This window comes from Haliaeetus albicilla, chromosome 4, assembly GCF_947461875.1.
Source record: "Haliaeetus albicilla chromosome 4, bHalAlb1.1, whole genome shotgun sequence".
Lineage (NCBI taxonomy): Eukaryota > Metazoa > Chordata > Aves > Accipitriformes > Accipitridae > Haliaeetus > Haliaeetus albicilla.
In genome coordinates this window covers 7,465,059-7,490,955 of record NC_091486.1, presented here as the reverse complement: position 1 = coordinate 7,490,955, position 25,897 = coordinate 7,465,059, and the positions used below count along the sequence as shown (strand labels likewise).

The 25,897-nt window shown below is 42.7% G+C and overlaps 1 protein-coding gene and 1 long non-coding RNA gene across 5 annotated transcripts in view; one reads left to right on the top strand and one right to left on the bottom strand.

Annotated features, from left to right (window-relative positions):
- Window positions 1-25,897, top strand: part of THSD7B (thrombospondin type 1 domain containing 7B) — a 336,992-nt gene that overhangs the window by 286,414 nt on the left and 24,681 nt on the right. For all 3 annotated transcript variants that reach the window (XM_069780784.1, XM_069780785.1, XM_069780783.1), the window contains exons 17-21: window positions 11,102-11,235; window positions 11,980-12,133; window positions 23,203-23,344; window positions 24,760-24,875; window positions 25,388-25,505. In XM_069780784.1, the coding sequence (XP_069636885.1) occupies window positions 11,102-11,235; window positions 11,980-12,133; window positions 23,203-23,344; window positions 24,760-24,875; window positions 25,388-25,505 (664 nt within the window). The remainder of the gene's footprint in view (window positions 1-11,101; window positions 11,236-11,979; window positions 12,134-23,202; window positions 23,345-24,759; window positions 24,876-25,387; window positions 25,506-25,897) is intronic.
- LOC138685039 (uncharacterized) lies at window positions 7,337-18,894 on the bottom strand. Of its 2 annotated transcripts, none has more exons than XR_011324276.1 (3): window positions 18,308-18,894; window positions 11,059-11,202; window positions 7,337-8,460 (listed from the first exon to the last, which is right to left on the bottom strand). It is a non-coding gene; the product is annotated as an uncharacterized lncRNA (long non-coding RNA). The 2 variants fall into 2 exon arrangements; XR_011324275.1 differs by lacking the exon at window positions 18,308-18,894 and adding an exon at window positions 16,599-16,701.

The window sequence follows — 25,897 nt, the reverse complement described above, 5'->3', positions numbered from 1 at the left end:
TGTAAAGCATTTAACCTCAAAATATGGGCCAATGACCGAAATGTAGGAATGTGAAAATATATATTCCCTGCTCTGAAAGAAAGGAATGGAAATGCAGAAGAAAGATACCCAGAACTACAGAGACACCAGCTACCCCGCAAGGTAGTGGCTCGGAAGCACTTCCCTCTTATCTTTTGGCTCAGGGGATAGTATACGTGCGCTCTGATGTTTGAAGTAGGTTGGGTAGAATTTAACTTTTGGCTCAAGGGAGCCTTTAGTTTATTAAATATGGATGTTCTTGCTGGGGAGCGGTCACAGGTAGAAGCACGGTTTCTCTCTGCAGCACATCACTTTTCTTGAAGGTATGCATTTGGGAAAGAAAACCCGGCTTTTCTGTGCCTAAATCTTTCCCATCTGGATCCTCCTGTAAGAAATATCAATAAAAACTGTCAGATTGTAACAATTGCAGAATTTCTAAGTGTGCAGTGGTGTGATTGTAGCTGCCTTCAAATCTGTGAATTCAGCTGCCTTGTCACGAGGCTGGCCTCTCAGCAGCACTGCTAGGAGGTCTGCGTTACCTGTAATTATACAGAGAAAATTGCTCAAGTTAATGCCGCATCTAAACACAGTACTAACATCTGCCTGTCTTGGCAGTAAGACAGCTACCACAAATATGCGATGCAACAGGCTGTCAAACATCCTGGCTTCTGCAGTAACTTGCTCTTCTAAGAAAAATTTTCCAGCTCCAGTTACAAATCAGGCTGTGGGTGATCTTTCCGAGCTCTGAAGCTATGGGATCTATCACTCATCCGTCAGCGTCTGTCCTGCTCTCCCTATGAGCATCCGTTTCTCTCCGGATGCTGCTAAGGAGGAATCAGACCTGCTGCTGAGCGGACTGGGGAGAGATTGACAGTCTCATCCTAATGAAACAATCAGATTACGAGGTGGTTTGCATTTCTATTCCTGCTTTTGCAGGAACCTCAAACTGGACTGTTTCTTGCTGTGACTGCGGGCAGCCCCAGGAGCAGTTTGTAGTTCTCTCTGCTTTCAGCCTTTGGTGTAGTCTCATGGAAGTGTGTTTCAGAAAACATAACTTTGAACTGCCTGACACTTGCCTGTCTCTTCTATTTCTTGTCTATAGTGCTATCGATCAAATTGTTTTTGTTGGCTAACCGGTTTTAAATCTCGTGTGGAAAAATTGTCAGTCCAAGATCATACTATGTAAGGACAAACGTGTGACTGCTCTGCCATGCTAATTCATTCTTGCTTAAGACGTGAAAATAAACCGATAGAATATCAATTTGAAGGTTTTAGACCTTGAAATGATTTAAAATCTCTTAAAAGAAAGACTAGGGCTGAAACTTTGTCTCCGAGGCATCATTTTTAACTTAGCAGTAAGCTCTGATGGTCTTTTCTTTAAATTGCCTATTGTACAGATGCCTACAAAGAAAGTGCTTCTTTGGGACTGTTTGTGTTTAGTACCGGCATTTATTTCATTTCATGTGACAGACGACTTGGCTCCTGGATCTAGTAATCACTGGCTCATATCACACTGGGCAGGTTTTTGACCTACTGAAACGCTGTGATTTGGTTGGGGAGCGCAGGCTGGCTGGGCAGAGGACGGTGGCGGTCGCAGGCTCGCTCAGGAGCCCCGTGTCCCCCAAGCCCGATGGCTCCAGGCGCACGCCTGGGTGGGCTTCGTTTGGCGTTTCGATCGGATGAGAGGAGCGGGAGCGCCGGGCTGCCTGGGCTCTGTTAGTGAAAGCTGATGTTTGCGTTGTCCGTGCTGTTTCAGTGAGGCTGCCTGCAGGCTGCAGGACGGTTTGATACGGACTTAAATAGCGCAGCTCCTGCGCTGCCGGCGAACCCCTGGAGATCTTGGTGTCCACCGCCCCCGCACAGCTGTATGCCCATGTTACCGCGTTTTTATCATTTAATTATTTTTTCCGTAGCGAAATCTACTTTGAGTTATTGATGGTGTTCGTGGAGATCGGGTCCCACCTGATAAAGGCCAGCTGGCTGCGTGCTGCCTGGCATGCCTTCTGCTTGTCATCTGCAGGCTTCGCTAAAGACAGTGCCACCCAGTTAAGATTTAAATGTCTGAAAGCCTTTCGTATCTGATTGATATTACATAATTGTGGGGGTTCTTACCAGATTTCAGGTTAAGCTTCATGGATTTTTTTTTTTAATTTTTTTATTTTCCTAAGGCTTTGATTGTGAGACACACTTACAAAATCCAAAGGACTGCTGGATGAAGCTGAATGAGCTCTGCTTTATTCTTCAGCATAGTCGTGCTTTTCATTCACTCACAAATAAATGCCTGATTTCTGCTTAAGGGTTTTTTTTGGTTTTTTTTTTTTGAAAGATGGGGGCATTGAAGAATTGAATGCAACCTTACATTGTGGCAATTTTATTTTAAGCAGATTTTCTGCTTTTTTTTTCTTCGCAATATTATCATACAGCAGCTAAACTAATGAATATATAATTTTCTTTCCTTTCTGCTTGTCATGCCCTGCTAACATGGACATCTACAAAGGCTCAGGTTGGTGTTGCAATCTGTCTTCATCTTATCTTATTGTTCTCATTTAGTAAAAAGAGGCTTCGAAGTTGTTCTTCACCAATAGGCTTTTTTTCCCTTCCTTTCCTTAAAACTGGATCCAACTTTATTACTGCATAACAGATTCATCCAGAGAGGTGCCACATTTGTTTGTTACCCCTGAAACTATCCTTCAGCTGCAGCAAAATGTGCTGTTTCAAAAACACGGGACATTGATTTATTTATATCTACTTAAAATTGCTATGCTTGCCTGATTTTGTGACAAGGAGACAGCAGAAGCTACAGCACCTAGAGCTTCTGGAATCAGCAAAAATGCACCAAAACTCTCACTAACGAGTTTCTGCCTTGCTTTAGGCCCCCATATTTGACAAAATAGTAAAATGGCATTTGGTAGTATCTCATCTAGGTTCAATATTTTCTTGATAGTGAAGAAACATACTTTGAAAGTAAAATAAAAAGCAGAGCCACAGGAACTGGCCATTTGGGATTGTATTCACATCTCCCATTCACACTTAAACATCTCCATTTTTTTTGTGTAACTCTGAGACTAAATTGTCTTGCCTGAGTATTTCAGGTAGAAATGAATACCCCATATCTGCATGATATCTGCAAGGTTATACTCCATGCTGTGTTCTGCTCCTCAAAGGCTGTAGTGAAGTAAAACCTTGAGTGAAACCAGGGAGGCAGGTTCAGGGCTGGGAGTTGCGCATTATCCCTTATTTTCTCACGTTGAATGATGCCAACTTCTTATTTTAATCTCCAGGAAGGAGCGTTCATGCTTTACTGTATTACAACTTGGTGTTTTTAATGCCTGCACCAATCTTAACAGAAAATAAAACCACTTACCACTAGTAAATGCGAATTAATAAACCTTGCTGCGTAACACGTTAGTTCTGTAAGCGTGAGCTGTAATGACTGGGGTTCAACAGAGCTCACTTCAATTAGCTTTTTAAACAAGGCATTTTCCACTTGTTGCACTTAAGAATTTGAAATACAGCGGTGTCTGTCTTTGCATATTTAATCATCCATTAGAAGAAAATAAGGGATTTACTGGGAACATTTTGTAAAGTCCGGCAAAAGACTGGATACAGTAAAAGCATCAAGAAGCCATGGTGAGGGAAAGCGGAGCATCCAGGTGTCTTTATAGCAAGAATACTCTGCTGCTTTCCTAATTTTTCCTCTTTTCCTTTTCCTCATTTTACAGCCAGAATTTTACAGTGCTGCTTTTTTTGACAGCTTCATCCTGAAATGTCTTTATCTGAACTTTTCAGTATCTGATTTTAAGCTGAGATGTCATCCAGTTAGTGCAAGAAATAGGGCATTTCTAGATTCAGTCCCCCACTCCCTGAGGGCTCCCTCACCAGCCTCTAATAAATCACTCAATTCTTCATCCTCCGTTTTCTCCTGTGTAAATTAGGATTAAAGTTGAGCAGTTTTGAGGGTCGGGCTATAAATAGATAATCAAGAGCTAGGGAAACTTCAGAGGATTGATAATTGTTTTTACCCTTCCTACTCCGTGAAAATCATTTTTCGACAGTGTTTTTGAAGGCTGTCGCCACGGCTAGTCCCTTCGAGTAACGGTGAAGGGTCTGTTTCTGTAGGGACTTCCATACTGCCTGCAGGGCAGAGACTAGGAATTGATACATCTTTCTGTCTATGCCACAGTAATTATTGCCCTGACTCTTAATTCATATTTTGTACTTAGAATAAAATTGATCCCATCCTTTTGCCAGCTACAAAATTTTAGGCAGGTCTAGGTTTTCTGTAAACTTGGTTCAACACCAGTGAAGGCTTTTCATAACGTTAGCGAAGGTCTAATTAATTTTCTTTTTCCGTACCACAAAGGATGTAAAAACCACTAACTCCTTTGATTTGGGTGTAAATGAAAACGAAAAGTGCTGAATTTGCTTCATGAATATTTGTGCAGGTATCTGCTAGAGGCATAAAATTTCAGGAATTCCGATAATTTCAGAAGTCTTACCGCATGCTGATCTGTTCAAACTTTTGTGCTGTAAGTCATTCTTGAGCAATATTTTTTTAATTTTGGTGGCTATTTGCAGCATCCAAATACCTAAAGACAAGTATTCATCAGTGAAACAGCTGCTTTGCAAAATCCAAATTGCTTGAAAATTAATTGTTCAATCAGTTTTAATACTGGTGAGCGGTTAGCATATTTCTGGTGACTGTGATCAATACATAAACTAGCATGAAATAAAATCAATTTTATTTTAAAGAGAACCATTTAATGTTGAAATTTTAATGAGGTCATTTCTGTAATGTAGTGTTTGTTAATGTGCAAGTACTTGTCCTTCAGATATACAGTTAATTCAGTAAGGCTTTTAAATGCGTGCTTAGATCTGCCGAATCAAACAAGCACTTAAGTAATTAACAAAGTAAGTGTTCCATTTTGAATTCAGTTTTAAAGAATTAAGTAAAAGAAGCTCGTTATTAAAAATCATCTGGTTTGGATTAAATGGAATGCAAAGGCAGTATTAGAGCATTATAAAAATTATTCAGTTAACGTATGGGCAACTTACAACCAAAACCGACATTTGGATGAACCAGATGGAGTCAACATAGAAGTTAAATTTGCAGGTAATTGCAATGGATGGACATCTTTGGAGCTGTATTTCCCGCCGTGCTCCAGATCCATTCATGTCAAGCTGGTTGCAAGAGAAGTGCTGGCTGTGGTCCAGATTTCATGAAGTGGTGGCCATAAGCTGGAAGAGGAGGAGAGGGCCACTTTTGCACAGCGACATCCCACTGCTGCCTCCTCTTGCAGCCTGGATACACAGGGAACATAAAAGTGGGTATGCAAGAAGTATTAAAAGTCAGCAAATTGCTGGCCTGTCTCAGTAGGAGTGGTTTTAATATCTGCCCTTGATTTTCCTTACCAGCAAGTGTCTTTGCAAACCAGAGCAAATCAGCTCTCTTTCCTATATGCGATCTTTTCTAGCTTTAGTGTTATTCATGGTGGTCTCCATAGTTTAAAAGTAGGTTGTTATTTCTTTGGTTCTGGCTGTTTTGATGTATTAGGTCTAATGTAACCTTGGTATAAGGTCAGTGATGTGAAATGAACTTAGGTTAGCAAAGAATTTAGCCCATTTTTATTAGAAATGAATAGCACAGAGGTTGTCCTCAGGGTCTCAGGCAACTGCTACAATGATCAGTTTGGTTGTTCTAATATAATAAGCAGATATTGACTTTAGTTGAGGTGAACACCAAGATTTACTGTCTTGAAAGTTAAAATATCGACTGAGGGAAAACCAGAGTCAATATTTACCTTGAGGGACAATAAATCTTGATGTTCACTGAAATATGAAGTCACTATGATTTTCAGAAGCGTTGAACCTCATTCTAGTTTACTCTGCAGGTGGTCATCAGAAAAGCTACCTGAAGTGTAGGTATGAATTTCTTTTAATGAATCACATCAGTTGAGCAAGTGCACTTGTTCCTATACCTTTGCAAGGTCAGTATTATTCCTGACCTACATTTAAATAAGTAAGTTACACAATATTATAACTCATACCAAAGCTCTGGTCATTAGATATTTGGACTTTTCATTAAAATGCAAGTATCAGCTATTAAAAGAGAAAATAGATTAATGTTTGTATATCTTGTTGAAGTAACTGTCATTGTCAAGATACTTTAGCAAGGACTCAGGGTTTGCACTGGAGTGAATAGGAACGGGCTTCTTTTATTAGGGCATGCCTATAGCAGTTTGTCTCTTAAAAAGTAGCTTTTGTCCTTTTCCCCTTTCATTTATTTAGAACTGTGCCCATCAACTTGATTTTAGGATTCAGATTTTAATGCATTCCAGGTTAATTGTGGCTACAAAGAGTGATACAGTGGTCCTACGAAAGTCAGTGGCAAAACTCCCATTGAGTTCAGTCAGGCATCATTTCACCCCTTGGTTCATTGCGCCCAAACCCTAGCACGTGTATAGGAATAAAAATTGAGGAAAGCAGTTAATTTCCTAAAATGCTGTAAGTATTTTGATTGTGTTTATTTCTTGAAAGGGTTAAAGGCAAGGCACTAAGGGATGGAGCCAGGCTGGTCCCCTGGGCGCTGAGCTCTGCAGCTCCGCACATGTCAGGTGTCTGCAGCTTCCAGCATCTTTCTCCCCCCCGAGCAGCGCAGAACAAAGGGCCCCTGTGCCCATCGCATGGACTTCATTTAGTTTCTGTCCTTCAGGAGGTGGATTGTGGTAGTACAGCTTGGTACGTGTGTTGGGTGGCTCAGTCTGAAGGTTTTTGTAAATGCATTGTCATCGTGGGTTTGCATGTTTGGGGAAGGCTGAGCATTAGGTGGATTTTCAAAGGAACTGTTGTCTTTGTGCTTGGGAGAAGTGGAGTAGCTGGACAAGAGACTTCTGTGTCCGCAGCTGAGGTAGCAGATGGCAGATGTGATGTGGGCCAGGATACTGAGACTGTGTCTGATTTGAAGCTTTGACACGCTCTGTGTTGCAGCCAGGGATCCACGGGAGCACATCCCAACCTCCTCAGGCTCAGGCACTTTGGGTCGGGTGAGGAGTGAGGACACCACTGTTCAGGGTCAGGGCAGCGTGCTCCCATGGAGCCAGGAGGTGAGAAGTGATCCCAGGTTCCCCTGGTTGGTGGGACCCAAAGAGCAGCAAGGCTTAGCCGAAATCCTTTGAAAATGCAAAATCAAGAACATCATCTGTTTGACCTCCTTAAGTACCACAGCTGTTAGCAAAAGATAGGGATGAAAGGCTTTAAGGTTTGTTGGTTTGGTTTTTTTTAAATACAAGAAAAGAGGAATTGGAAGTGATTGAAAACAAATGATGGCAAGCCAGGAGAGAGAAACAGGAGGAAAACATTTTCCTGTGGAGGAAAGGAACACATGCCACATCACCGTGTTTTTTAAATGCAAAGGTAGAGTCACAAATTATATTCACAGCTTCCGAAATGCATACCCACAGAGTTTCACCCATGGAAATCTTGCATCTCTTTGAGACTCCCATTTAAAAGCATAACGGAGTATAACCGATACACGTTGTAACTCGCTCTGAAGAAATCTGTCCCTCCCAATGACGCATGGTGGTTATTTACACCTTCCCGGCGTCTCAGAGGTTCTACCGGAGATGGCATTGCTCGGCACCAATGCAGGGCAGAGGAGAGAGGTTGTTCGCAGACGGGACATGCAATAGTGTCAGCACAATAACTTAGGATTATTTGTTACAATTATATTTCGGGGTTTTGGTGGCGAGTGTAACCTGGGAATCGTGACCAAATTGGAAGTGCCGAATGGGTCAGCGGCAAACCCCCTGGGTATTAAGGTACGGCAGGGATCGCGCGGCCAGCGCTGTGTGCCCTCTGGTGCAGAGCGGGATGTCTGTTGCAGGAGCAGAGCTGATGGGGCTTCACGTGTAATCGTACCAGCTTGACACGATTAGACAGCAGAATACAAATGCTCTACTAATGGCTTTATTATTGCAATCCTGCCTGCTCTTGAAAGAGTGCATTTGAAGTATCACTTCACATCACGTGTATTTGTGTCACTGCATATGGGATCTCTGTTTTGTCCTCACACGTTTCATCGGCTAGATTTTAGTTCACGTGGCATCCCATCCCTGCCCAGCCCCTGCTGGTTTTCTTACACAGAAATCACATCAGGTAAATGCCGCAGGAGGTTTTGACCACGGAAATGCAGTTGTGGTAAATTCCTGGTGTTAGGCCTCTACTGCTGTCTGCAGGTGGACTTTGCTCGTTCGGAGAGGTCTGAGGTTAACAGATTGTAATGCAGAGCATTGAGAGGTCACTGAGACAACGAGCAGGGATTTCCAAGCTCTTGGTCTCGTCCAGGCGAGGAGCAGAGGCTGCTTGCTGCAGGCAGGGTGAGCACTGAAAGGCTGGCAGTGCTCGTGTCGTGACCTGTGGGATTCACAGTGCTATCCTCTAACCCTGAGGAAGGGTTATTAATTAGAGCAAGGAAAAGAATCTTAAATCCCTAAAGCCACTCCGCTGTGCCTGCCCCAGCTGCCCTGCCGTGCTCGTGGAGGGGAGCAGGCAGCACCTGCACCGTCACCTCCCAGCCTCTCCCAACCTCGTCTTTCTCTCCAAAAGTCTAAAGAGCAGGAACAGGCACCCACCCAGCTCTTAATAAACTTATTAATAAATTTTACCTCCCTTAACACTGCCCAGTGAGATATCTCCTCCCCGGGCTGCAGGTTCCCTGCCTGCCGGCAGCCAGTTCTTGTGAAGTTTGGCGCTTCTCTCTCTCTTGGTTTTGCCTCCCCTCTGCGACAAGGGAGACTCTGATCATGCCTAAAGCGCACATTTCCCTCTTCAACTAATCGTCTCCTGCAGACGGCAGTATGTTTTGTCAGACAGCACGGGCAGAGTGTAGTTTTTCCTTCCCCCCCACAGAGCAGGGAAACTGATAAATACTCCCTCTCTCTACATCCATCTCCTGGCTGTCTTGGGGGAACGTGAAGGCTTTGCGGTGCCTAAAGAGGGATTGTTCTTCTCCCCCCGGCGCGTGCAGGGAAATGGCTGCAGGAGTCAGTAACTCTCTAACGATGACAGGCTGGCCGGGGCAGGACGGTGGCTTCGTGCCGGGCTCGGTGTGCTGCCGCATCTCGCCGAGCCTGCGGGCTCCCCGCTTGCTGATGCTGAGCACGGGTCCCGCTCAGCGGGTACTTTCTCTCTTTGCTCTTGCATACACCAGTTAGTGTTAATGAGCATGGCTGCACAGTTAATTAGTGGCATTTGTGGTACTGCTCGCTCAGTCTAGGAAACTTAGCCTCTATATGCACTTTGTACAGTACATAGATACCTATATATCATATAGTTAGGCCAAATACCACCGCCTCGGCATGCAGAAATCGTTAGCCCATAGCGAGCGATTGAGGTGCACTGTGATCTTTCGAAGAGCTTCGTGCGGGCCCAGCGGACGCTAGAAACGTCGCGCACCTCTCGCGCTCCCCCAAAAAGCTGCAGGGTGACCCCGCTCACTTGTGCAAGAAGGTAGTTGTACCAAACGTTATTGCTGTACGTATTTCATCCCTGGCATAGTAGTCCTAATAAATTTTGCACGTTCGTTCATGTTATTTGTGCACAGACCGTGAAAAAGAATTTGTGCTTAGTAATATGTGGGAAAAATGGTACTAATCATACTACTGCCTTTGCCCTCTTCGTTCCCCTCCCTTTCCCTTTCCTCTGCATGAAATGTGATGCTCTTACTAGTTCATGCCGTGCTTGCCCCCACCAGTCCCGACTTCTGTTTCCCTCTTTCCTTTCTTTTCTTCTTCACGTATTTTGCATTTTTCAGCTTCTCTTACTCTTTCCTCTCTGCTAAATCTATGCACAATGTATAGGCAGACCCACAGTTAAAATTAGTTTCTGACATTTTCTGTTCCTGAGGGGTTTTCTTTAGCAAGTTACCTTCTTTTTGTTTGATATGAATGTAATTATCTGATGGGGCATCAGTTTTGTTTTCAGACTGGTATCTCGATCTCCTTGTCCCCCCCCACCTCCAAAATGTTGCACATAAGGTTTCTTTATTTTTGTGGCCACAACATGCATTGTTGTAATCTGCTATTTTAAAATTAAGCTATCAATTATTAAACCTGTGGCTGAATTATTTTTTTTTTGGGGGGGGGGAGAGTAGTTGGGAGGAAGGCCATAGATTTACAGTTATTTTAGTGGTGAGAACTGAATGGCTCCACAGCAGCAAGGCCAAGGAGATTTTGGTGTGCGGAAAAAGAAATTTTAGGTGCGCTGTATTTTTCCAGGGCAGAGCATTGTGCTTCTTACAAAGCAGCAGAGAACACTGTATCTTCAAACCAGCTTCTGCAGACAAACTGGATTTAAAATAAATAACTTTTATTCATTACTGTAATAGAACTGTTGATGCATTCATTTGTTTAAACCTAAATGTACTATATTTCAGTGTGCTGCTTCTAACAACCTGAATATCTGGCACCTTTTAAAAATGTTTATCAAGCTTTTGGCTGTATTTTTCTCTCTACATAGATACCATAGTTCAGTTGAATACATGGTCATGTTTGATTAGGAGATGTGTTAGAGATAAGTCACTTGTTGGGAGAAAAGCATTTACGGTTTTTGTGTATAAAAATGAAATTTGTAGGACGCATGAAATTTCATTCTTTTATGGTAAATTACTCACAAGGATATGTTAGAACCAGATGTAAATGAGTGCTGATTTTAAGTTTGTACCTTCCGAAACACAAAAGGATGCAGTACCTACGGTCCTGGTGAATGACATGTGATAGATTATAGCGAGAGCAGTCAGAGCAAATGAAATTGTAATGGAGTTCCTCTTCTGGCTGCAGGAAATAGCTGTTATTTATCCTGCTTCGTAAGATGCTGCATGCATACTCCTGTTTATTATATACTTAAAAATCCCTTGGCAAGTCAATAATGAATAAATGAACTTAAAGCTATTACAACACCCTTAGCATAAAGAGTGTAAGCCAGAATATTTTTCAGCATACTCTTTCCTGAGTTTGGCTGAGGCGTTTCTGCAGAGGTGCTAACCTGGATAGTTCAAATGAACAGTTTTGATTCTTTCTCCTGGCAGGTGTACGAGGCAGTCCCATGCGACAGCGAGTGCAATCAGTATTCTTGGGTAGTAGAACCGTGGTCTCCGTGCAAAATCAACAGCGAACAAAATTCCCTCCACTGTGGAGAAGGAATACAAACGAGGAAAGTCAGGTGCGTGAAGACAAAAGCACAGGTACTCCAGATTAAAAAGACCTGATACATACTTGCATAAAGCTGCAATATCTGGCCATCTGACAGTGAGTACATTGCTGAGTCCAGTGTATTTCAAATTAAAAGAAACATGCATTTATGTGCAATGTTTTACAGGAAAAGCATCTCAGAGGTGCAGCCTTGTGTTACGATCAAGACATCTTTCAGGAAGAAGGCATGATGTTTAAATTAGAATTCTTCAACCTAAATGCCATATATGCATAAAGCCCCCTGAGGTGCAAACCTCCATATTCTGATTTGCTAACATTTTCCCCAAGTAATGGCACTGCACACGCTGGAGTGGCGTTCATTATTAGTGAATATTCATTCCCCAGGCACGGGGAAATGCTGAGTTATTTCCAAATGTTCGGATGTTACTAGCAGAAGCACAAAGGTTTGTTCTTGCTGGTTGTCATTTTCTGTTCGCTCATCTGTCAGCCGATCAAAGTTAAAATCCCTCTGTATGAAGTTTGAAATGTTTATTGAAAGTAGTTACTGAAATCTGAGAGTAACAAAAGCGTGTCATGCATGTAGCTGGTTTTGATTTGCATTAAAATGATTAGTTCTGCTTTTTGACCAGCCGTGCTGCGTATAGCTATTGTGTTACATGTAGTGTCCTATATGGGGTCAAGCAGACCTGTTGATATCCATCACTTCTGTAGTACGCTGGTGATCCTCTAATGAAAATGTCTGTTTTCTGTGTAGGTGTGTGAGTACTGCTGAGGACCACGGAGGGGAGACTGTGCCCAACGCACTGTGTAATCAGGCTGAAATCCCAGATCTAACGCAGAAGTGTAGCTTGTACTGTCCCAGTGAGTGTGCGGTGTCTGACTGGGGACAGTGGAGCAAGTGTCCGCAGGTAGGCTCTCCTGCTTGTGTCTCTGTGGCAACGTTCCTCACACGTCGGTCTTCTCTGCCCTTCAACTTTTTCATGAGATAGTAAAGTATTTTCTGAGGGAGGTCAGGTTTAATGGATCCTGCCAGCATGGTTGAATCTGGAGATACTTGTATTTCTATAGAGGCTGAGCTATAGAAAGTTAGTTAGTAAAACACAGAGTTATTACTGTGACAGTTGATTCAACACATCCTTCTGCTTGGTCTATGGGAGAGGACCCACAAGCAGAGTGGGTGAAGGGACTGGTATTCTAGCTGCAGTAAGGGCTGTCTGTGTTAGGAAATATTTGCAAGGGAGAGCTCTGTGAGTGATACACGACTGCCATAACAACCTGCCGGTAAACCGTGGTGGTGGCATTCCTCCGGACAGGTCTTAGGCCTGAGGGAATGACAGCTCTCCCTTCCCAACAGACGCTATTTCTGTCCAGCGTCTCCTCCTCCTCAAAACCTTGAGGGAAGATTTGAGGCAACAGCAACAGAAGGGCATGGCAGCAAGATGCCTGAACAATTTGTCATGTCATGAAATACTCAAAACTTTGTGAATTATGCAGGGATTCAAGCCACTGCCAAGTGCTCTGTGTTTTCCTAAGTGTGCAAGATGGAAAGAAGCTGCAAATTCTGTCTTGTGAAAACTCTCTGGCCTCAAAGCATGTCATTTCAAACCTATTGTTTCTCTCTGATCGGTGTTGAAATAGGTGCCAGGTTTAATCTCAGGGTTTTTTTAATAGACTTGCTTGATGTATTTAAGTGACAAACATATATTCATTGCCCCAGTGTTAACAGGGCCATTATCAAAAGTCTCAGTGGTTATTGGACAGGTATTTATACTACTGCTGACACAGGTAATTTCCTTCCGTAATATTTTGTGTAGCATATCAATATACTCAGTAAGAACATGTCAAATAAAATCTTGTGTTTCATTTCCTGCATTTGCCTCCTCCTGAGCAGCATAGCTTTGATGAAGTATAATGCTCTTGCAACCGATACAGACGCTTGGATACCTTTCAAAGTCCCACTGTGGTTGGGCTGTTTCTTTGCCGTTGACTTTTTTTTCAGAGATAGATTTTCCTCCTTTTAGCATGCGCTAAACTAATGCAGAGATCCTCAAGGCCGTTGGGTATTTTTCAGGTGCCTTGGTGGCAGTCAGTTGGTTACGAAGGACTGCTTGAAGCTTTAAGCACCCTAGTACCCTTAAGACACCCTGAAGGCTCCTCTTTGGCAATGGTGAAGCCCCTGTAGCCCACAGAAGCAGGAAAGGGATGCCCAGAGCTCATGGGCTGCACTCCATCAGGCAGCGTAGCTCTTGGCAGTCACAGGGCCGAGAGCCACAGTCCCTGTGTCTGCTTGTACATCCTTTTGCCATGGTAGATGTTAATTCATAAATGTGAGGGCATCTGTATGCCAATGCAATTAACTGAACAATATGTTTTCACAAGCTGTTCTGCAATGCTTTGTTGTGAAACTGAGATGACTGTGTGCTGATGGAGCATGTGTTTAAATAGTTCTGTCCAGATACGAGGCAATAAACAGCTTGAAGTTTTATGGACAGATAAAACCCTCCTTTTGATGAGTTTACAGCAGTGCTGTCTCCCTTTTATAGCTACTCCAGTGTGCTGGTTTTGGCTGGGGTAGAGTTAATTTTCTTCAGAGTAGCTAGTATGGGGTTCTGTTTTGGATTTGTGATGAAAACTGTTGATAATTCAGGGATGTTTTCATTACTGCTGAGCAGTGCTTACACAGAGTCAAGGCCTTTTCTGCTTCTCACCCCCACCCCACCAGCGAGGATGCTGGGGGGGCACAAGGAGTTGGAGGGGACACAGCCAGGACAGCTGACCCCAACTGAGCCAAGGGATATCCCAGACCATAGGACGTCATGATCAGCACATAAAGCTGGGGGAAGAAGGAGGAAGGGGAGACGTTTGGAGTGATGGCGTTTGTCTTCCCAAGTAACCATTTCATGTGACAGAGCCCTGCTGTCCTGGAGATGGCTGAACACCTGCCTGCCCATGGGAAGTGCTGAATGAATTCCTGGTTTCACTTTGCTTGCATGGACGGCTTTTGCTTTCCCTATTAAACTGTCTTTATCTCAGCCCATGAGTTTTCTCACTTTTACCCTTCTGATTCCCTCCCTGATCCCATGGGGAGGGCAGTGAACGAGTGGCTGGGTGGTGGTTAGTTGCCAGCTGGGGTTAAACCACGACATCTGGCTATTTGTGTTTAGTTTTGAGAGAGGACCACACAGCACAGTGCCTCCCAGGCTGCACATGCTTAACATCTCCAAGCCAAGCGCTGGGCTTGCTGCAAGTGCAGAATGGCTGTACCATGACGGTGGTGTATCTTCAGTATATGTGGGGGTACTGGTGTGATGGGGCAGGGATTGAGGGAAAAGCGGTGGCCAGGAGCGAGTCATTGCCAGCACCAGGGTAATTAAGGCAACCCTCCATCTCCTGAGTTGCCACTAGGAAAAGTGGTCACTGAGAATGGCCACAAGCTGGTGGACATTGTCAATGAAGTTACAAAGGCAATGAAGCCTATGGAGGATCCCGTTTTGTCTGTAAGGGAAGAGCTACGTATGGTCAGTTGAATAGCTCCACTGGTTGCAAGTGAGAGCTTGGGTCTGGACCTTGCATGGAGACCCTACATATAGACACCCAAATATAGGAGTCTGCATCTCATGTTAAGTCTTTTGGTCAGACCTGTTGTGCCTCCAGCCTTGCATTTAATGTCTTCCCATGGAGCCCAAAAACCACATCGGTAAGTTTGCGTGCATAGAACCTCTTGCTCATTAGAGCTGTCTACTTAATTGCGTTTGAGGGAATTTTGCTCAATAGCTGGTGTACTCATGCATGATTTCTGATTCATGCCAAACTGGAAATAAATGCCTGTCTTCTGAGGATGTATGAAATGCTTTTTGAATATTCACCAAAACCCCGTTTTCTAAGTATGGCTCCTTTCTCTTCCCTAAGTAATCAGAAAAATTTGAAGGATCACATCATATTGCAATGAAAAAGCAAAACCGTACATCCTGGCTGCAATTTTTCAAGCCCATTTACGTTTTATATCAAAATAGTTGGCACTTTTAATTGTAGCACGCTTGTGAGGCAGCTGCCAAAGAGGATTCCAGGAAATCTTCCTGTATCTCTGGTCATGTTTGGCTTGCTGGAGATAAAGAGGATTTATGAAACTTGACAAATTCTAGTTTGTAAGAAATGAACAATCACAATTTCAGCCTCATCTTTGCCTGAGTAGCTCTTCTATTTGAGATATTTACCTAAGCTTTTGGTCAGGTGAGAATTCTTTTCCAGTTCCTTTGGTGTTCTGCTCATATTTTATAGTGTTGTTAATAAATTCATCCTGATAGCAGAATAACTAACTCTTATCAGCTGAATATAAAAAGGCCTTTTAGGTTATCCAGTGTACCTTTTGTCAATATGTCATTGTACTCTGGATACTTTCTAGGGTATTACTCGGTTTTATCTTGTAGCAGTACTCTCCCTATGTGAATTTTGCACTTTCAGGATAGTAAATGATCTTGAATCATGTTGAAATCAATGAGTCATAAAGGTGGCGACTGCTTTGTCAATAGGAAGTATTTTCTTCAATACTTCTTTCTTCCAAAACATTGTATTTGTTCTACTTTTTTGGCTGCATTTCCCTTTTGCTTTTACATATTTGTGTTTCTAGGGTGGTCTTTTGTAATTTCAGATGATCCCACAATTCTTTAATGTGTATTTTCCAACTGAATTGCAATTCTTGCATCTTGATTATAGTGCTATTTAACCCTGCTACACAAAGCTGAATTTTAATATTTCCTCTAATGACACTTTGCCGTGACCTAGAAATGCAGCTGCCGAGGTTACTTTTGAGGTTTTGTCTCTTTACTGGATTCAAGAAACTCATAATTACTGATTTAAAGCTTCCCTGTTTTTCTCACATTCTCTATTGTGAGACGTAAATTCAAAATGGTTTTCCCTCTGATTGAAGACTATTTTTTGGCTCATAAAGTTTTCTTCTTTGTCGCTAAGTAACATCCACGTAACTTGAATATCAAGGCTTTAAAGCCATTTAAAATAACAGTTTGAAGCTTGCTAGTTAGAAAAAAAAAATCATAAGCAAATTAGATTGACTTGCGTTTTGCTTCAGAGATTTCGTATTCGTTCCAGCTACAATAGCGTGTTCAGTCAGACATCATCACTTGATTGCTCAAAGACCCAGCTAAACAATCTGGAAACCAAAATCCTATCATCTCTGTTACATATTCAGTGATCGAATAACATGCACTTCCTGCAGTGTCTCGACTTTGTATTCATCTGACTTGGAAATGTAATTAATTGACTTCAATTGAATTCATCAAAGCATTCTTAAAAAGAGTTAATATGCGAGTTGTGCTACAAGTCCCTGAAATAATTACCTCAAATTTATTTTGTTACCTCTCTTGTCGTGTGGATAGCTGTCACAGCCCCCGTAGCCGCTCGGAGTGGCCTCCTTGTTTGCCTCAGCTGTTGGCATTTCTAGCAGCTAATTCCAAGAGGTCTGAAATTGGTTCATTTAGGAGGTTACATATCTAGTGAGTGAGAACAGCTGTCTCTGTTTCAGCGAGCATTTTCCTCATGGATCAATAGCGATGTATAATGCTCAGGACTTGCGACAATGGAGTTATTACTCTCTTGATTCTGCGGGGGGAGTGTAATGTTGTAACAACTGATCATATTAGAAGTGGCACCAGGCAGTACAGCCAGCTCTCAGGTTTTGCAGTGACTTTCATCGTAGATGTGAGTCGGAGTCATTGCAGTTTGGAAATGCCAACTGGAAGAGAAGTTGGGGACTCTTGTAGACGCTGGGGCTCACTGCATGCATTACCAAAGTCTTCATCACAACTAGTACCTTCATACGTAGGTTTGGCAGAGGACCTGCAGTGTGGAGGCTGGATTGAAGAATGAAGTTTGCACAGAGTTGTATTTCTTGCCCAAGAGATAATTTACTCAGGTCAAGCATGAGAATTATGCTGGTCCAAGGCTTTTTGGAAGAACATGCACTTCTCCTTATGCGTAGCTGTGACTTGATTTTTTGTATAGCTTTATCAAAAAGTTGGTATCTGCTGTATTTTTTTAGATTTGTTTTATTTTTACTCATCTTTATTAAAAATAGTTTTTTAAAAAGTAATGGTTATATATGGAGGCAGGTAAGGTTTCAGAACTTAGATGCATCTCAAAAAGAAAATTTTGCAAATACATTTTCATTTCAAAAGACTGCTCATGTTATTGTAAATGGCTTGTTAAATTGTTACAAAACATCCACATCAGCATGAACAATATAACGGTTCATTGCACTGTTAAAAATAGTCAAATCCTGTTGCTGGCAATGCATTTACCTTAGTTTGAGGTTGTATGTTTCCTTATGAATAGCCAGTTAAATATAATGTGGCTGGCTATTTATAGTGCAGTATGCATTATACAAGCAGTTTGATAAATTAAACAGCTTAAAGGGGCTCTCTAATGGGTTACAACCTTTGTGCTGTACAATTATGATGCATATGAGAGCCTAGATCAATGGACAGCTTTTAAAATCCATCACAAAGAAGGTCTAGTAGTGTATATTAATGTGTGATATGTTAACAGCTCTTACTCTGGAACTTAGCATTCATAACCTTGCAGTTTTATTTTATTTAATGTCCTTCACTTCCAGAACAAACTTTCTGTGCTTTATCTGTTCTGTTATTGTCTGGAGCAAAAGCTGGGTACATCTTTTGTGTATGTTTGTGTCCCTCGCTTTTTATGTTAGCTGAAAATAGTGACAAGTGCTCATGGTGGAAAACATGATTGGCTAAAAGAAATACTAAAAAATGCAGTATTAATAATGCCAAGAATTCCTCCATAGAATCAAGATGATTGCTTTTATAATTTCTAAATGGTCCTTTGGGAAGAACTCTGATTCATTCCTACCTTAACATTTTATGTACATTTTATATTCATGGCTTCAGAATATTTTGTTTCTGTAGTGGTTTATATAATCTGGCCTATAGATCCCTGGCTCTAGCTCAACTTTTTTCACACTTCATAGAAAAGAATAATGGAAATGGTGAGATTTAATACAATAAAGTAGGCTGGGGCAATATAGTTATACACGTAAAGAAACTTACTGTGTCTGTGTGTGACGTCCTACTGCTGTAGGCTGTTAATGTACGATCTGAGTTAGGTCCCTGTTATTATTTCCATCCAGAAATTATTTCCATTCCTACCACTGATTCCAAAGGAAGCACATGCCTGAATTACACACCCCATTGCTTACAGTCATCCAGAAGGAATCTGGACTAAATCCAACAAACAACATAGTCTGTAAAACTTAACTGCCAAACCGAGTTGGCACCTAACCTTGAAGGTACATAGAGTTCTCCAGGCCTCTGACCTTCTACCTTCATGCATCACAGCTACCTCTATTTCTTAGGACTTGTTTCCTCTCTTATATTTGTGGCCAGTTGGCACCCGTATCCATTGTCCTTCTTTGGTCCATAAATCTTTACTCTATTTCTAGTCTGGGTGGCGTCAGAAGTGGTTTTCAGTTGTCCAGAACAGAGGCAGAAATTGGACAAAGGTTTTCCAGTTGCTAAGCAGGCACTAAAGTCTGACGGTCCCCAGGCTGCAGCAAGAATTACTTGTCCTTCCTGCTGGCACCAACCCTCTAGCAGAGCAGAGCCTCAGTTTCCTGGAAAGATAGGCAAAGGTGCCAAGTCTCCAGAGTTGCTCTTACTGCAGTTCACTGGAGATGTGCTTGGAACCGAGACGCAAGCGAGAGGCTGAATTCCACCCCGCTTTCTTTTTCTCTTTCCACTACATGAGGTCTGTGCAAGAGTTGCTCGATCTGGACCCTGGCATGGATCAGTGAGCTCTGTGCGTGTGGAGAGCTTCAGCACCTGCACAGGGTTCTGCATTGTGCTCAGTTCAACCATCACCTGGGTTTGATGCTGCCTAAATCTATCTTAATAAATCATTACAATCTAAGTCTATCACCTTGGCTTTCAATTTCTGTGTAAGGGATTTGCTGTTACGCCCAATTCTACCCCATTGTTCCAACTATGGAAACTAGTTACAGGATTTATAACCACAGGCGTGAAAATAAGTAGCATGACCATAAAGAGATGATCTCAAAAATACAAGTGAAAGTTAAACTCCCACTACTGAACGCTTCCATTGTATGTACCTGCCTTTCTCTTAATGGTGTTGTTGGCTGCACCTTTTCCTCTTTCCTTGTGCTTCCACTGTAGAAGAAATGTTGGCTAATGCTGAGCACAAACCAGTTGTGATTACCTTACAGGAGGTAATGGCTGACTTAATGTAAAAATAATTTTTAAAAAAAGCTCAATCTATGATCAGTGAAAGTAGTAGTTATTAATAGAACAGTTGGAAGTAAAATAATGTCTCTAAAAGTACAGCATCCACTCAGTGGGAAGAGAGGAGTTGTAAGTGAAGATACTCAGTAAAGGGTTGCTGAATCACGATGGTGTTTATTTATTTAAAACCCCCCAAATTGTAGATACCTACATGCTTGCGATAAGAAACTTGGATTCCTAGTGGGGTAGAGCAGATACAGTCTTGATCCATGTATCTGAACATCACCTTCACTATTTCATATAGAAGAGCATTTGAACAGTCAAGTTGGTTTTGTCATTTTCTTCATTTGTGAGAATATTCAGAATCAACCCCTTCTGTAATCTTGCCCAAATCTTCATTAATTCTGTGATAATTTCTTTCTTTAATTACTCAAGTAATACTTCTTTTTTTTTTGCTGCCTTTTCTGTAATATTACTGATTGCTGTTTCTGTCCTACCTCCTAAAATTGTTTTTGCCATTGATGGTGATAGGTTTTTCTCTCAGTATTTTTTAAGATCCAAATTCAGGACCAGATAGCATGTATCTGGTGGATTGAAAGTGATGGCAGTGGTGACAATGGTGACATAATATCGTCCTCATGCTTTGCAGCCTTCACACTTCTCTTTGTTATTGCTTGTTAGTACCCTCAGCATCTCCCCACTGGAAACAATCCCTCTTCTTTAACTTTAACCATTCACATCCCCTAATGACTTTGAGTCTGCCAAGCCATTCCTCAACCTTTGCCACATCGTAAATATTTAATTTTTCCAGCCTGGGATTTTGGAGGGGTCCTGCAGGAGTTGTGCACCCAAGCCCATTGAGATTCCAGGGTAGCTGGATACTCGGCTCCCTCTTGCTCCTTTGAAAATCCCAGCTTTCATCTTTTTCTTTACAAGTCATTCCCTCCTGCTGCTTAGTCAGTTCCATATATATTTGGCTCAATTTTTTACATAGTTAACTTGAAAGAGTAAGGCCAGAAAATCAATTATAAAACTAAATTGACTTCTCAATTGACGTAAAGAGAAATTCAACAAATAATATTACAGGATATTAGTTACAGTTTGCCGACTTTGAATTTTTGCATGTTTCCCGTGTACTCAGCTTGATTAAATGAACACTTTTCCTACAGAGATTCTTTGTTATTCAAAACTGGTAAAAGTGGGTAGCTTATCGCATCCGCTCTGGCTTCTGAACAACATGGCTCATCAGCGCAGTGAGAACGCCGGCTTCAGAGCTGCAGTAAACCAGCCATTTATTTGGATCCTGGCAAACACCAGCTAGATTTTGACCTGTTAGACTGGTCTGCTACCCACCAGGAGGACATCTGAGAGGGAAAATGGTCCTGCTAGCCAGGAAATGCGGGTGGCTGTATGACAGCATGTGCAGCATTGAGCTGCGTCAGTGCCCTGTAATTGAGCACAATGGGGAGCACGCTAGACGGGGGAAAAAAACGCTATTTTATTAAAACAAGATACTTATCTACAAATGATGCATATTTTCTGTCTGCAGGTTCTTATTTCGAAGGGAGCAAAAGCAGGTATTTCCCAGATGGCACAGACTTCTGTCACAGCTTTCATGGATTCTTTTTCCCTTTGGTGACATAATGCAGAGAAACATTAATTAGAAGCTGCTACTGAGATACCGTCTTTGATTTTTTTTAATTTGCTTTGTTTTATTGGCAAATCATTTAAGTTATTAGTGTTAGTTGTGAGGATGAACAATCAGATTAGTTGTGGAAAAGGCAGTAAACTATTGGTAAACGCTTAGCAGAGGTTTAATTTTCAGATAATTAAGAACAATTGGGTATTTTAGATGACCACTGGTGTTCGAATAAGATTACCATTCAAAATAATTTGACAAGGTGTGTGTCAGCAATAAGAACATAATAGAATTTCCTTCACATAGTGTAAGCGTAAGGAAAATAGGCCCTGACGGTGTATTTTAAGACTAGACCAGACTTTTTTTCTATTTGTCCTGATATTTATTCTGTTTGTTTATGCTATCATCAGTGCAATTTATCCAGTTTACAGTAGTCTGAGGTCTAGATTTATGCTGCAACGCCATTACATTTCTCTTTAATATTCACAATACAGGAATTATCCATAATTTCACCCGTGCAGGGTTCAGTGTTTGCAGGCAGTTCATTGCATGATAATAAGCCTGTGGTTTTAAACTGCTAGTTATTTTTTGTAATTAAAGTACTCTATTGAAAAATCATGTTTTAAATTCCCAAGCATTTATGAAAACATATTTCTACATGCATTGTTTTTTCGGTTTTCTTTGCTGTTCGTGAGCAATCTTTAGTCCTAATGAGAGACTGTTAGGAGTTAAATAGGTCATCTTGTTCAGTAAATGGCTGTGAATACCTTTAATAGGGATTCATTTCCATTAGGTTTGCTGTGACCACTTCCACACACCCATTGCTGCTGTACTGGGTTGCCAGAAAACTCTGCTGAGTTTCAGCAGCCTGTGCCTTTGGGGCTGCTTTTCTGTCCCAGCCTTGCAGCTGAAATAGCTATTACGTATTCCTGTAATCACCCTGGCTTCAGAATAAGCTTATTTAGACTTTTTTGTGATTTCATTTAATGAGACAAAGCAGCAATCCTTAGTGCTCTTCACCTTAGCCTTGCCCGGTGTCACAGGCATTTAATCTTTGGTGTTGTGACCCCTTCATCCTGAAATATTTCCCCTTGGCATAAGACATGGATGTGACAGGCAGGGCTGGGGCACCAGCAGTGGCACTGCGTTCACCATAGCCCAGCCAGTGCTTATGCCATAGCCCCAAATTAAGTAAACCAAGGGAAAAATGTAGAAATGCGTAGGCAGAGCCGGGCGATGCCTCTGTGTGACATCCAAACAGAAGAGCTCTTGTGTTGCAGAGGAGTGGTAAGCAGGAGGCTGCAGGAGGGGATTTGTGGGATTGAGGAGATGCTTTCCTCTACATAAAGGGGATGTTTCTTGCAAGGCTGAAAGCATTTGGTCACTATTGCTGTCTGCAGCGAAATGGAAAGGAAAACAGCCCCATGCCACAGTACTAAGTGAGGATGGGGGGCTGCTAAAAACAAACAATTTTCATGCCTGTGATGTACAAACACAAATGAAAACTGGCCTCAGTTGGTTGTTATTCACGTGAAAATGTAAACAAGTGAATCCTGGTTTATAGGCAGTCGGCCATCAATATTTGTATCACATACTTTGAAAAGTCACCCCATCTTGTTGTCGGCATCGTAACTGATATGTAATTACAAATATCCTTCCTAGAAATGAAATCTTTGCTGTAACATCAGTTATTACTTAAAAACACATTAATTGTGCCAGAAATCCTGTCCCATTATTCAGTACTATGGCATTTCACTAGAAGTCTTGGAAAGAGGTGGAAAGTAGACCACAGCAAAACAGCACGGTCTTTATCCAGTTGGAAGTAAATAGTATAGGAGTCCCTAAAACAGCTGAATCGGGGTGGACAAAAGATGACTTTTATTAATATTGGATTCTTACCTTTGAACCACATTTCTTTTCCTTCATATGCTTTTAAGTATCTTTAGAACAGAAGCATGATTATATCGTAGCTCGGTATGGCCGTGGATGTGCATGTAACAACCCCAGGCGGTTGGTGTCTGTATGATTTACTAGGGTCTCTTGTACTGTCCATCGCTTTTGTATATAGGTGTGTGATCCGAATATTATGCAAACCCGAACTCGACAAGTGCTAAGGTCTTCTGTCAATACGAAGCCCTGCCCTGAAGATTCACAAATGAAGCCATGTATTCTTAACCAAAATTGCTTCCAATATCAGTACAATCTAACAGGTAGGTATAAGTTTCCAGTATACTCTTAGCAGGAAGTGACAGCAGTTACAACATGTATTAAATTGATGTTCTGCTTTTCCATATATCTTTGTATAAAAGATTCAGCTCCTTAAAGGCTTTCTCCAGTTGTGTTTTCAGTTATGTTTGCTAGTGGTGTTGGTTAAAGCCTTGACATTAAAACAGTTATGTGTAGACATCACTGATTTCACTAAAGTTAATTACATGCCTACATTTTTTTTTTGTCCACAGGTTAGTGAACAAATGCACAATTTTCAATTTAAGTTGTCATTGCAGGTACACTGGAAATAAGACAGGTTAAATGGGATCTTTTCTTTTTGGTGGGTTATCAACAGAGTTAATTGCAAAATTCCAGTTAAAAGAGTATCATCTGTGTGATTCAGGTGAAGCCAATAATACCAACAAAAGTCTGGTTTGAAGGCAAATGTGGGTTATATGGGTGGGCATAAGATATTCAGAGCAAAATGCATTATTTAGTACCTTAGAAGCAATTAGATCTGTTGCAAACGAACTAACAAAACAAAACAAAAAAACAACAAAAAAAAAGGAAAAATTCCTTTTGTTTTGACCAGCTCAGATAAATGAGAAAGGTGGAGAGAGGAGAGATCTAAGAGGATTTTGGGGGCTGGTGGGAAGGGAGAACAAAACAGGATAAAATATCTGAATGTAAACTCAGCCTATTTGAAATAAAAGCCCTAGAAACACACAGGCAGCAGGACGATGCCTTTTTTTATCATCACATTTCAGAAATGCAGAATATTTATGTGTTCATGTTTATCAGAGGTGGAAGACACAAAGTAATAGGTTTTCTTCTCATATGCTTCTTATTTGTTGGTGGTGTATGGAAATTTTAGTGGTTTGTCTTATGCTTTTTATTTATTTTAAATGGTGTTTTAAGGTTTATTCCAGTTTAGTTGTATTCTGACCATCATAATTTCAGACAAGTAGTAAGATGAATTTTCTTCCAGTAGAAATACTGTTTTTATTTCACCAGTATTAGAGCTTAGTTTTAAATAATGGAAACCAGAGCTACCCTTCAGAAACTTCCCCAGCTATTTTATCAAAGTGAAATTTTACTTCAAACAATACCGTCTTGTAAACGCGCCAACTGGGTTGAACTGATACACTTTATCAGCGTTTAACAGTTTTCTGTGCACTCTGACGCACCGGCTTCGCTAAGGGGATACCTGAGTGCAAAGCCAGCGGTTTCTCCTCCGAGACTTGCTGGGGTTTAAGAGCAGCCTTCTTTTTGGGTCATTCTTGGGTTTGGGCTGCCCCGAGGCGGGGAAGCGCTGCCCTAGGGGAAGAAGGTACCCCGCACCTTGGGTAGAAAGACGTGAAGAAGGGGACGACGGCCGTGACCCGCAGCGCCCGCGTCCTTTGCTTTGTGTCCGCAGGCTGGAGCGGGTGCCAGCTGGGCGCCAACGCCGCCTGCGGGCGCGGAGAGCGCCGTCGCCTCCTCAGCTGCCGCCGCAGCGACGGGGCCACCGTCAGCACGACGCTCTGCCAGCGGGTGAGGATGGCACAACGCGGGGGCGGGGGGGCGCGCGGGGAAACGACTGCCGGTTCGTTTGGTTTCCAGAAAGCCGGTGCCTTCCCATCCGCACCCAGACGCTGGCCGTCGGTGGTGGAGAAGTCGCGTTTGGTGCTGGGAGCGCAGCGGTGGGGTGATTTGGGGAACAGAAGCGTCCCTGGGGTGTCAGTGGGTGGTATCGACTCAAGCACGTGGGGCACAGCGACCGTCCTGCGCCATCCCGGTGGCTCCGGCAAAGCTGGGTGACCGGGGAGATTGCGGCCCATTAGAAGTTACTAATTGTCCTTTCAGAGTAAGACCCGAACACCGACAGACTCCTTTCACCCATTGCACCCTTGGGAAAGCTCCCCGTAGGCGGCGATGCTGGTGTCCCGCCGCGGTAGCTGCCGATTTTCCTTTCCCTGACGTGGTGGCCGGCCGTGGCGGGAGGTGGCCAGTTGGGGGGGGGTTCCCGGGGAGGCTGACGCCTGTGTCTCCTTCTCATCTCGCAGCTTCGCCTGGAGAAGCCCGTGCAGACGAGCAGTCGGTGCGTGGTGGGGTGCGCGGTGGACTGCCGGCTCTCGACGTGGTCAGCCTGGTCGCAGTGCTCCCACACGTGTGGTGCCGGCGGTGAGTCCCCACCTGCCCCTTTACCCCCCTCTCTCCGCCTCAGCAATGTGGCGCGGAGGGGACCCCCCAGCCCCGGGTGGGCTCAGGCAGACCCCGAGCGGGGGTACGGAGCGCAGGGAGCTCCCCGAGCCACGCCGAAGCCTTCGGAGGTGATTTGGGACGCTCTCGAGGTCCTGAGGTGTTGGGTTTTCTGAACGAAGCAGGCTGTTTTCAGAGTACTCGACAGTGAAAAACGCAACTTAGGAAACAGGTAGACAGATGCCTGGAGGATTATTTTGGTAATTAATTCAAACTCTCAGAATTCAGTCATAGGAAACATTAGCCTCTGAGAGAGGGAGAGTACGCAGAGCTAGCAAAGAGCTGGGGAGAGTTACAGGGTTCTTAAGAAACAG